The 13,860-nt window shown below is 34.9% G+C and overlaps 1 protein-coding gene across 1 annotated transcript in view; it reads left to right on the top strand.

Annotated features, from left to right (window-relative positions):
* The first annotated feature begins 252 nt into the window (after positions 1 to 252).
* SGCZ (sarcoglycan zeta) overlaps positions 253 to 13,860 on the top strand; it is an 865,402-nt gene continuing 851,794 nt past the window's right edge. The window contains exon 1 of the mRNA XM_007948877.1: positions 253 to 447. Coding sequence (XP_007947068.1) covers positions 253 to 447 — 195 coding nt within the window. The remainder of the gene's footprint in view (positions 448 to 13,860) is intronic.

The raw sequence follows: 13,860 nt of genomic DNA, 5'->3' as shown, positions 1-13,860 counted from the left end.
AGGATTAGACAAAACTGATCATAAATAATATATATTTTGTAGACATAATAATCACTTAACACTAATTTGCAACTTTGATGATAATGACTTGAGGGTTTTGTAACATTTTATTACACAGAAACCATTAATCAACCATTCCCTATATATTCATTACTGTTATCATGTCTTTGGATTAAATAATAAAAACAGCATTGGTTTTAGTTTTGAATGCTTGTAATACTTTCTTTCCTTCTTTTTTCATTTTCTTCCCAGATGACACGTGAACAATACATACTAGCAACACAACAGAATAACCTGCCAAGAACTGAGAATGCACAACTTTATCCAGTGGGAATTTATGGATGGCGAAAGAGGTGCTTATACTTCTTTGTCCTTCTGCTGTTGGTTACCATGATAGTTAACTTAGCCATGACAATATGGATATTGAAAGTTATGAATTTCACTGTGGTAAGTACCACCATGATTTTACACCTATTGCTTTTGGTTCAAAGACAATCCAGCTCTGTTGTTTTTATTATTTCAATCAAAAGTGATTTGCCTTAATGTTTACTTAAGTACTTGTCTTATATTCTAATGATGATCTTTTAAAGTCTGCATTCAATATGTTTGGTCATGACATATATATGATTTTACTACATGCAATTTGAGTGTGGGAAATTTAGGTAATGAGAGGGAACAATCTTTCGACTCATTTAAAAACATTTAACCAATAAGCATAAATTCTTGCTTGTTATATCTTGGGATCTAAGGGGTAAAATCTATTTTTAGAGATTATATTCCACATTAATGTTTATATTAGAAACCAGAGACAGCTATGAAACAAAACATATAGAGCATTTACCCCTACGCCTGCTCATTTGTAACGTACTACACGACTGAAGCTAAACCCTGGAATTTCCCCTGTGCTGCAGGGACAAAGTGTCTATTGTCAGGAGACTGTAACTTCATGCTTTCAGAGCACAAACCTGGTATATAGAATATAAATCAGACGTTAAATCATTCTTTAATGAAAATTAATAAATTGATAGCAAAATTTGATTGTGTAATTTATGGGTTGTCATTATATGGAAACTAGATTGATGAATTTTGTTTCATCTTATTTTATCTGTACAATAAACTTGTAAGTATGACTTACCTGGATATTATTAGCTGCTTCAGCAATGTATTTTTGTTCATTTTATATTATCTGGCTAAATATTTACATCTCTATACTCTTCTCTTAAACCATTCTACCTCTGCCTGAGTACTTCAGATAATTTCCCATCTAAGCAGTTATCTTTCACTTGCTGACCAGGTTACCATTATTCTTTAGAACTCTGCATCCTCAGGGATAAGTCTAGAGTTCACTATTATGTTTCACTGACTTCCTATATTACGTAGTTTTTCTATTATTCTATTTTTTAAAACTCTGATGTATATTTATTTATTTATTTATGAATCCACTGGCATTTACTTCTAACTCAAAATCTCAAAAGAGAAGGTGAAGACAACATCACTCTATACGTGTAGGACATCATGACTGTTATGTGTCCAAGGATCTGGAGGCAGGAAGGCTAAATTTCCAGAAAGGAAAAATGTTAACTGTGTAATTCATGATAAAATGTACATGTTCATGGTGAAATCTGAGCTGAACAAGGATTCCACTTTTTTCAATTCGGTGCAAATGTTGAAATATATTTATCAAATAAATAAAAACAAAAACAATCCTAAAGGCAAATAAAAGATGGGTGGAGTCAATATGGTCCAGGACTGGAGAAAACAACTGGTCTTACGGAGAGATTCAGGGCCATGGATCAAAACATGTGAGGCTGGTAGTGGATGGAAGTGGAGTTGTGGGATAGTAGGCTAACTATTAACTTATGAAATTCCCTTTTAATGCATCTGAACCAATCCTTTGTCTCAGGTGATGTTTCAGCTCACCCTCCCCTTTGGGAATATTTAATCACAAATGCAAATAGAGCTCACAAACTTTGCTCCTGGTGTTTCTGTTCTTTTGAGCCCTGTAGTCACGTTCCCTGACTAGAGTCCTAGCTTCATGAATGAATCATCTACCAAATGGTAGAGACGATGTTTGTATTCCTGCAAAATCTTTTATGCTGCTATAACTATTAGCCAAACTAGCAGCCGATGACAGCAATTTTTTCAACTTCATTGTTCCTAATAATAATAATAATAATGCTCATTTGAGATAAAACATAGAGTTTTTCAGTTTTTCCCAAGTTTTGGAACATAGAGAATTAGAGTTTCTCTACCAAAAGGCATCTTTTAAAAGCTCATGAATTACAAGATCAACTCTCTCACCTCAGTGGGCCTTGATTCTATCTAGTGACAATGCCAAGTTTCAAGCCACGTAAGCTCCTCAAGTATATTTAAATTAATTAGGAAAATATACTTAAATTCATAATTACATGGCTGCATGCATCATACTCCCAAGGCCACTGTCTCATGCTGAGTTCAAGGCTGGATAAGCCATTCAAGGAAAATAATTGAAACCTGTGTGCTCAGAATTCTCTCAGGCCTCAGGGTTTCTGCCACCCGTGGAACTAACTAATTTGAACCTCAGCTAGCTATGAACGCTACCATAGTGTTGAAGATCATAAAAAAGGTGTGTTTCTACAGTGTTATTTTTGTTAGATGCTGTTGAGTTCATTCCAACTCATAGCAACCCTATGTAAAACAGAATGAAACATAGCCTGGTCCTGTCCCAGCCATCTGATATTACTTTTTTGCATTTATCATTTGTGGCATGTATTTTTATTTTAAATCAGTTTTACCTTTTTAAAATCTGACAGGAAGATCTTGCTTCCTTCAGTCATCCAAACTATTTAAATATAAACTGAAGGAAATGTAAATATGAAATTATAATTATTATATGAAGATCATTATTGTAAGGTCACACATTCTCTCTCAATGCAGTAATTCATAATTAAATTGTTCATAAAAATTCAGAATCAATTCAAAAGTACATTTTAAGAGTTATGAAAAATACACAGAAAATTAAATTGTATATATTTGAAAAGTGTGAAATTATTCATAATCATTTTTTATTACAGCAGTTAAAAAAATAAATTTTATCTTTCCACTGGTACATTGCTATAGTATCCATCTGTTCAGCAAAGACCAAAAACCACTGCCACACTATAGTAAGAATCAGAAAATTATGTGTAAAATGTTTGTACAGTATTATTGATCTACTCAAAGCATATTTCACTTTCATATAACAGTTTTCATCCAACACATGGAAACACGTGGCTGTGAACATCTTTTAGTGGAGCCAACTGGGAATGTTATTATTATCAAAATAAATGTGTTTTCAGTATAGCAAGAGTATCTGGCAACGCTTTTATGATGCTTCTGGGAGTCCATCATTATGACCAGCATTGCACATGATCCGTACAGTTGATATGACCTTATTAACTTCTGTTTCTCATTTTGCGGAAAATAAAATCACTCTAGTGGTTGGGATACCCAGGTGCAGAGAACCGAGAGACAGGAAATGAGTTTATACTAGAGAATGAAAGATTTAGGCTAGATATAAACAACAATTTCCTGGAGGTGGGAGTTGATAAATAAATGCAGGAATGAGTTGAAGAAGGAGAATTTGAAACTTCATTCTCCTGAGATCAGTAAAACAGTTATCTGACTTCTGTTTGTTTGCTCATTTGGCATAATATCTTTGTGGTTCAATGTAAATGGACTAGTTTAGCCAGTTTAGGAAATCCAGGCATTCTACTCAGACAATATTCTTTTCTGAGTTCAAGTCCTCATTCTAAGAAATTATCTCTATGTATGAAAATTGATGTAATAATAAAATACCCATTTTTATCATAAGTCATCGAGTAAAATTTGGTGGCCCCAGTTGCAACATAACTCTATGAAATATGTAAATTAGCAAGCAAAAGAAGCAGTGGAATATTTTTTTAAGCAAGAAATCAGCAAAGTCATGAGTGTGTGACCTAGAAGTCAACAGTACCTGGACGTATGGAAAAATAAATTATTTGAAGCTTGTATAATCAATGAGATGAATGTTGGCTGAAAAGAAATATCAAGAAAAGAAGTATTGAATTGCATGGTCTTTCAGTATTAAAAAGAAACTGGGAAATTTCTGGTTCACCATCTATGTATTGCTGGAGTTTGCACTCCAATATTCCCTTCATTTAGTCCCTCAGGATCGACTGATAACCTTCCTTTGGCTGATGGACAAACAATCCCATTAAATCATTGGGCATTTTTTCAATTGTTATTAAATATCCTGATATCTTGTTGCAATTGTTTTTGTATATAACTTTAAATATGAGATATATGTTCCATTCTTTCAGTCTAAAGAATTTATTAATTTATTAAGACAAAAAAATATTCTCATGTGTCTCCTTGATTACATTTGTTTTAATGTCTAAAAATCAGAATATCTAAGGGAGGTCCTATGCAATGGCTTCAGTTTCTTTTATTGCCACTTACTTTACTTCATTTCAAATATTATCTATATTATGTACGAAGTACATGTTTAAAAGAATCTCAACCATTTTAAGATACCTTTCTTCTTATAGCTGTAGGCCATAAAGTCACTGCTATGTTTTTAAATAATATTTTCTTTTAGTGTGCTTTTCTAAAATTCACAGTACATATCACTAAATTCAGTTTTCTCTTAAAGCTAAATTTGTTTTAGAAAAGTTAACTTATTTCACCATTTATTAGAATTTCTTCAGGAAAACAAATAATTTTCTGCATATTGTTTGTACCTTTCAGAATATGAAACAATATACTTCTTAGTCTTAAGTCCTGTACTGTAACACCTTGTTTAATGAAGTATCATATACTTCACTTTTGTGACAATATTTCTTTCCTTTTTTTTAGTATCTATTATTAATCCAGTAACATATTATCCATGCCATTAATACTTAAGATGAGTGATATGTGTTTGCAATATATTATTATATTTGTGTTTCCATTTTAAAACATGTTATTACCATACTGTTTTCATTTTATTTTCTAATAGATCTATTACTTTTGAGTGAATTTTTCCTTCTTCTTGATCCAGCCAGTTATTATATTTATCAAAACTGTGTCTACATCCCAAAATAATTTTACTTTTTATCCAAAATATATGTATATGAATAGACAAATGTAAAACTTGAATTTGAAATAACTATATTTTGTTGGTATTTCATTTATTCTTTTTCTTCTTAGCATATTCATCATGAAACACTCTCACTTTCAATCACCTTGCTTATTGTTTTGTCTCTGCTTCCCTTAGATAGAATGGAATCTCTATGAGGTCCAGGGTTTGGGAAAGTTGTGGGCACTGCATTTTACCCAGATGAGGAGACTTGTTAATAAAGTGATTATCCTCAGCTTCTAATCATACAGTTGGTGGTTTGAAGCAACTAGTCATTCTGCAGGAGAAAGTTGTCACAGTCTACTTCTGTAAAGTTTCACAATCTTAGAAATCCTATGGGGCAGTAGAGTTGCTGTAAGTCAGAATTGACTCGTCTAGTAGTGGATTTTGTTTTTTGGTACTCAGAGAAGACAGTATCTGCAATACAGTGAACCTTTTGTGGTATCAACATTCATCTTTGATATTACTGACATTGTAAACCAACTAAATCTTCATTTCACTATTATTTATGTTCCTCCAAAGCCCCGCCTTTAGCTGGGAACCATTGATGCAAGGGCCATCAGTGATTCCAAGTCTCTCCATTTCTGTTTAAAGTCTTATAATGACAAATGACTCTTCCCTAGTTTATCCAGGTAGTTTTTATTAAGTTCCAAATTGAATAAATATCTGTGTATACTGGAGGGTCGACGAAAGAGGGGGAGGCCTTCAACGAGATGGATTGACATGGTGGCCGGCGATGATTGGCTCAAGTATAGCAGGGATCGTGGAGCTGGAGAGGGATTGGGCAGTGTTTCGTTCTGCTGTGCATGGGGTTGCTATGGGTCAGAAACGATTCAACTGCACTTAACAATGATAACAACAACAACTGGATACTGATTTTAATAATTCTCAGCTGCTCCTGCATTTAAAACCTAACACAAGTTCCAGGAAGAGGGGGTTAATCTTAATTATCCATATCAGTAACACAGAGAGCTATCCTTATTAACTCATGGAAGTTTTTATTATAAAAATTTATCCTATGAAAAAATATATATAAATATATATTTCAGGTATAAATAATAATAACACCATCACCTAGCTGGAGATACAAATTTTACCAATATATCCTAAACTCATCTAGAGAAAACCACAATCCTGAATGTTTTTCTTGTTTTTTCTTAGAATTCCATATGTATGTGTTTAAACAAACTTTAGATTGTTATCTCAAGAACTTTTATCTCAAGAAATAGCCTGTGAGATCTCTGTTTCTGTGTATAGCTGTGATTCATTCACTTATTGCTATAAATCTCATTAAATAAACATATATTTATTATCCATTCTCTTGGTGAGTTGTTCCATTTTATTTTTATTATTCTTGTTTGTTGAATTTGAATGAATATTTTGATAAGTTGATAATTATAATTAGACAAGTATAAGATTTTCATCTAAGTTGTAGCGTTTAGAGTATATGCTTTGTAATCTTGACTTTTAATTGTCATTTTTCCCAAAAAAGCGATTGAATCAATTCATACTACTACCATCAACCTATAAGCTACCTTTGTCCACATTGTCTCCTAAACTCTCAATGGGGACTTGCCAGTTTAAGTAAATCGTTACTTTATAATTTACACATTTGACTATCTGTATAGCTTATGAAGATCTTTATTACATATTTATTTAAGTTTCCCTCTAGGAAATCCAGTCTTATATTTATTTTTATTTATATATCTTTATTCTTATTGCTTATCTCTGTGTTGGTGTATACAATGTTGTGTTAGATGTATAAGCATAGTCTCCTAAACATGTTTCTTCTCCTCTACCCCTCTAGCTACTTAGTGTGTGCGGTGTAGTAAATTACGTAGTGTGCCTTTTCTATCCGTAAGTCTTTGTAAACTCCATGATGGAATTTTCCATGAGAAACTGAGTAGCTCCTGATTGTTAAAGTTATCTACCTGGGGTATTTCTGTTGGGTGCAGTACAAGGTAATTTTCTGGGAAGTTCTCTCTCTCTCAGGTATACAGAATTCTGATGTTGGGATTGGTTAGTTTGACTGCTCTGCCAGGCTCAAAAAGAGCCCTCCTAGAGGCAGAAGGAATCTCTCACTGCTGGCTGAGAGATGTGAGAATTGTGCATTGCTGAGGGGAGAGAGACATCAAGAGACACCCATTGCTGGGAGAGACTAAGAGAGACAGCAGATTGAGAGAGACTAAGCATGTTGCTGAAATCAAATTGCAGCCTGTTGCTTCCTTAATAAACCCCATAATCTGTGAGTTCTCTGTAGCCACTACAGCAAATTATCAAACACAGCAGAGTGGTGGTGGGTGCTGCGGGAGGAACAGTTGGTGCCAGGGTTGGTTTAAGGGCTGGAGGGAGGCAGCGCATCTGGCCTTGCAGGAATAGGCCTTGGGCTACTGATGTTGATTCTTTCTTCTTCTTGTGGGGTTAGAGGAGATCAGAAGATGTGGCCTCCTTGCCCTTTGGCAGTGTAGGAATTCTTCAAGGAATCTTCATCTTACTGTTTTATGTTCCATTATTTTTAGATGGATATCTATTATTTAATAAAGTCTAGATTTACTGGATGGAGCTTTAAATGTCATTATTTTTATTTTTTTCCTACTTGTTTTTGTCTTTGTAAAAGTGCTTTGAGTTCCAATTGATTTCCTAATTTATATTGTGAGTTTGTGTGTATGTATATGTACAAATAAGAAATGAATGAGGAAGACTGAAGAAGAGCTCATGCTTTTGAATTGTGGTGTTGTTGAAGAATATTGAAAAAAAACATGGACTGTCAGAAGCACTAACAAATCTGTCCTGGAAGAAGTGTAGCCAGAATGCTTCCTTAGAAGCAAGAATGGCCAGACTTTGTCTCAGCTATTTTGGTCATATTGTCAGAAGGGACCATTCCCTGGAGAAGGATATTATGCTTGGTAAAATGGAAAGCCAGTGAAAGAGAAGACCATCAAAAAGGTGGATTGACACAGTGGCTGCCATGATGAGCTCAAGTATAGCACAAGGATTGTGAGGATGGTGCACAGCAGTGTTTCATTCTGTTGTAAATAAGTCGGAGTCTACAAGAAGGCACCTAACAACAACGTGTGTATGTATTAACTGAAATCTCATTCTCTCCATTAACAGAAGACATTCCTCATATCCATTCACATCTTTCAGACAGAGTGACCAGCTTTTCCTGAAAAGGAGACAAAGGTATCACATTTTCTTCCATAATACCAAAGCACTTAGGTAAATTAGCTTTTTTTTTTTTTTTTTTCCCCTTATGACAGTGTATAGTCCTTTGAAGTTCCAAGTACTAACTCTGACTCCCACACCAATACAAACCAAACTCACTTCCATCCTGTCGGATCTGAATACCAGCAACCCCTCCTTGGGTTTCCATGGCAGTATCGCTGCAGAAGTAGATTCGCCCAATCTTCCTTGCAGGGAGTGGCTGGTGTGTTTGAACCGCCAGCCTTCTGGTTAGCAGTCAAATGCCTTAGGCACTATGTCACCCAGAGCGCCTTTCCACACTATCAGCTAGAGTAAAATCCCAGTCATTTCTCTTTGACTCAAAACTTTTGAATTTTATTTAAAATAACTTTTTTCTATATTATCATATCTCATATTCCCCGAGGCAAGATATTTTGGTAATTAAAAGTCACAGCTGACCAGCGTTTACTGGTAATTGCCACCAGCCAGTTAATCCTCTCTGCCACTATTTATAATCCCTCTAGAAAAAAGTAATCTGTTCTTCAGGATTGAGAGAAAATAACTGTGTGCTTTCTGATTTTCAGCCTCTCCTGAGAAGGCACTTTCTCTATGGGAGACTGGACTATCCACAAGACTTCCTCAAACACCTCTTCATTTTACAATTGAAATCAATGCAGTATTAAGACTTTATAGAGAAATTTGGTAACCCTACTTTGTTGACTCTATCATGTGCAGGATATTTGTCATTTTCTAAAATTCCTTTGACTAAAAAAACAAATAATAAAACACAAAAAAAAAAATAGGTCCCCACTAGTGCCTAAGGCATTTGACTGCTAACCAGAAGGCTGGAAGTTTAAACCCACCAGCCACTCCTCAGAAGGAAGTTTGAGTAATCTACTTCCATAGTGATACTGCCTCAGAAACCCAAGGTAGGGTTGCTATAGTCGAATCCAACTCTACAGCAGTGAGTTTTGAATTATAATAAAAGGAGCTCTGGTGGGTAATGAGTAAGGCATGTGGGTGCTAAGCACATGAAACCCACCAGCTGTTCCACAGGAAGAAGATGAGACAATCTACCTCTGTAAAGATTTATAGACTTGGAAACTCAATGGGATCTCTATGGGTCAGAATCAATTAGATGGCAGTGGGTTACTTATAATCAAAGGCCACCTGGTGGCACAGTGATCAAGTACCTGTCTGCTAATTGAAAGATCAGCAGTTTGAATCCCTTAGTCTCTTCAAGAGCTCTGGGAGCTCTGGTAGCGTAGTGCCTAAGGCACTTGACTGCTAACCAGAAGGCTGGTGGTTCAAACTCACCAGCCACTCCTCAAAGGAAGGTTGGGCAATCTACTTCTGTAGTGATACCACCTTAGAAACCCAAAGAGGAGTCGCTATGAGTTGGGTCTGACTCGATGGCACATAATAACAACAAAAAGTCCCTTCAAGGGTGAAAGGTGATGTAGTATGCTTCCATAAAGATTCCAAAACCAAACTTACTACCATCAACTGTATTCTGATTTGGCAACCCCAACTGTGTTTCCAAGACTGTAAATTTATATGGAGGCAGATTGTCTATTCTTGCAGAGTGGCTAGTGGGTTCAAACTCCTGACCTTTTTTGTTGTTAATTCATAACTTCACATTCTTTCCACTCAGTTTTCTTTCCTCTCAAAAACCCAAAGATATTTCAGGATCTATTTTGTGTATGCAGCATCTTTAAAATATAAAATGGATTCATTTTTTAAAAATATTAATACATATTGTAATCAGGGAGCAAAGCTTGAGTCTTCGCTACCTGTCAGTGGGGTATTTTCCTATAAGAAATTGCTGATGAGTGTCAAGGTGAATTTGGTGTCCATATCAAAATTTCCTTAAATTGCTGGTACTGCTGATACTCCTGTCATCAATCAAGTTGTGGTTAAAGTATCAATTCTGGTACCATGTTTGGGGTTCAAATCCTGGCTTTTCCACTTAGCTTTTTGACCTAGAACACGTTACTTAAATGATGGCTCAGTTTCCTCCTCTGTGGAGTCAAACCCACCACTGCCATCAAGTCTATTTCAACTCATAGCGACCCCCATTTGGTTTTCAAGGCTGTAAATCTTTACAGAAGTAGTTTGCTTCATCTTCATCCTGTGGAGCAGCTAGTGGGTTTGAACAAGTAGATATAATATTATTATCTATCCCATTAAGTTCCTATAGTGATGAAAGGGATTAAAATAATGAAAGCACTTTAGAAGTGCCTGGCTCATAGTGACAATTATATTAGAGTTTGCTATTGTTGTTGTTGTTGTTTATTTTCTGTTGTTCCAACTTGGCAAGTATTTCATCCATTGTGTGAATTAATTCATACATTAATATTTAAGAAAGTTATGATTATTAACATGAACATGACACAATCCTTAACACATAAAAAGATTTTAATGAATTTGTGTTAAGATCAAAATATATAAGTAAATAAATTGCAGAGTTTATAATTTCATTACTGCTGTATAGGGAGTTCTGGTGGCATAGTGGTTAAAGCATTTGGCTGCTAACCAAAATTTCACCAGTTCGAACCCACCATTGACTCTGCCGGAGAAAGATGAGGCCATCTGCTTCTGCAAAGATTTACAGCCTTGAAATCCCTATGAGACAGTTCTATGCTGCCCTGTTGGGGCACTATGAGTCTGAATCAACTCAATGGCAGTAGGTTCCTTTCAAATGCAATATATAGATGTTAAGAGAATGACTTTGGAACCAAAGAGCCTAGACTCACATTCTGTCTTCATGACTGGCTAGGCTAGCAGGTGACTTTGTCTAAGTTACTTGTAGGACTATTTCAAGGAGTAAGTGAGTGAATCTTTGTAAACATAGAACTTCAGAGTATGAACTGAAATGATGCTGTGTGTAATGACAAATATTCTTTCTACGCATTAGTAGCTTTTAGTAATTAATGTTATTTTATATGATACAGTTTACCAGGGGCTATGCACTATTTCCTTGGGATTATCTAGGTATATTCAAGACTTTATGGAATTCTGATGTAATATTGAGATATAATAACAGTTTACTTAAACTTCTAAGAGAAATAGTTCAGATCTCCAAGATCACATTCTAGTGACCCTGAGTTATTTATTTTGAAAATCTGCATTACCTGTAAGTAGCCCATCTGGCTTGTTTGAATGATGCTCATGGGCTCAAGCATGGCAATGATTGTGAGAATCGTGAAGGACCAGGCAATGTTCCATTTGGTTGTACATCAGGTTGCTATGAATTGGAACCAACTTGACAGCACCTAACAACAGCAAAAATCTTCTTTATAACACCCTAAATTGTAACCCATAGGACATAACCCTTTTTATATCAACCATAGTTTTAAGATATCAATGAACCAATATTTATGTGGCATCTTGTTGATGCCTGGTAAAATCATTTGCTTTGTAGACCAAACCTTACTGAATTTCACAACACTGCAAAGTTAATGTTTCATCATCATTGGTGGATGAAGGCACAGAGGCTTATGGAAATTAAGTAAGCTTTCAAACATCATACTGATGAGCAAGTTTTATAACAGGGGCTGAACAGTTTCAAAGTTCATGGTACTTCCATTCTATTTGTTCATTTAATGGTATCCCTCTTGAAGTATACCAGTACCCTCATACAGTTTCTACCTTGATTATCATTAATTTGATGGGGAAAATAACTGTTCCCTCAATAAGGGGGAAAAGAAAAAAAGGTTCTATCTTGTTGGACTCATGGCAACCCAATGTGTTGGGTCCATCGTATTTTCTTGGCTACAATCTTTACAGAAGAATAGTGCTAAGCCTTTATTCCACTCACTACTGGTGGGTTTTAAACTACCAACTTTTAGGTTAGTGGTTGGATTGCAAACACATATATTACTAAAAAACCTTATTCCCTCATATTCAATGAGCAATCCAAACTTTGAAAACTTCTATGTAAGTTCCAAATATTACTACTCATTCGAGTTGGGCAGAGCTGGCATAAACTTTAATTTCTTAATAGATTAATGGCACCCTTTGTAGCCCCTTTGTAAAAGAGACAATGATTTTCAGAAAGGCTGTTTTATTCCTGTGATTTCAGTCTAGTCTTTGAAACTGTTAGACTACAGTTTGCTGAATAGTGTCTAATTGACCATGGGAAGAGACCACTCTGATGACAATTCAGGATTATTGTCCAACTATCTGGGCTGCCATTTCTATTCTACAAATTCATTCCTCAGCATGTGCATCATGGCACTCACCCCCTGCCGAGGAGGGCCCCATCTTGTGTGGGCTGTTAGTGCTTCATGGGTGAATGCTGGCAGTGACAGCCTGCTGGAGAACTACCTGGTCCGCACCATCCCTCAGTGTGGTGAGTGAAGATTTATTACAGAATTGATGAGAGTGAATGATACAGTTAATGTTGCAAGACTGCTTCCATTATTACCCTCCGTTTGCACCTCCTCATAATTTTCTGACAAATTGTACCTCTCAGACAGAGTCTTTCGTGCTTAGTCCCAGCCCAGCAGGACATTTTCTTTCCTTGAGTTTGCAAAGAAAAATTTAATAATTTCTACCAAAGTTCAAACAACTACCAAGTACTTTAAAGACTTCTTTTTTAGTGAGGAGGAAAAAAAAGAAAAGGTCTCTACAAAATTGTGGCATAAGATGAATGACAAACTATCTCCTATATGAGATGAAGTTCATTAGAGTACCACAGCAGGAAAGTAAGGAGTAAGAATAAAAAAAGAAGAAAAAGTACAGAAATTACAGACTCATTAGTTCAAATGTTTTATAGATCATATAATGTGCTAAAGCTAGAAAATATTTTAGTGCAATTCCTTCATTTTCCGTAAAAAGGAAGACTGAGTTCAGAATTATAAATTCATTACTCATGTGGCTGACTCAAAACTGAAACATAAAATGAGTTAAAATGCCGTGTAGTTAAGGAAGAATATGCATTTGTTTTTATATTCACAATTAGTAATATCTAACACAGCTTAAATGAGATGACTATTTTAACAGGAAATTTGGGGTGGGAGATTTTGTTTTAAAATGAGATCAGTATAATTATCTTAATGATTTTTTTTTCTATTCATATAAATATATTTAAATATTTTCTTTTCAAAGTGTAATTCAAATGTGATATTTGTTGCTTACAGGCAATGATAATATTGTTTTAATAAAATAATCTTTCCTTTAACTATTTATTGTGATTTGGATGAAAGTTTACAGAGCAAATTAGTTTTCCACACAACAATTAATACACTATATATATATAATATCAACTGCAATTTCTGCAATGTAACAGGACTCTTCACATTACTCCTTGTGTTTCCCATTATTATATCCTAAAATAATAATATAATCTTACCATGAAAGGATTCCAATTATTCATTTGAATAATAACACCTGAGACTGTTTTACTACTAGTTTTAAAACTCATCCTAGGTCAAAGAAACATTAGTGCTATTAATTATAAACAGATTTAGCTTGCTGTTTCATTTCTAGCTTGCTGTTTCATTTCTTTTTTTTTTTTTATTTTTTATTTATTATTTTTTTTTAATTAGGATTTGGGT

This window comes from Orycteropus afer, unplaced genomic scaffold (genome assembly GCF_000298275.1).
Source record: "Orycteropus afer afer isolate SDZICR_OR568_19922 unplaced genomic scaffold, OryAfe1.0 scaffold00230, whole genome shotgun sequence".
NCBI lineage: Eukaryota > Metazoa > Chordata > Mammalia > Tubulidentata > Orycteropodidae > Orycteropus > Orycteropus afer.
Note: the sequence above shows the minus strand (reverse complement) of the source record. Positions and strands in the feature narration are given on the sequence as shown.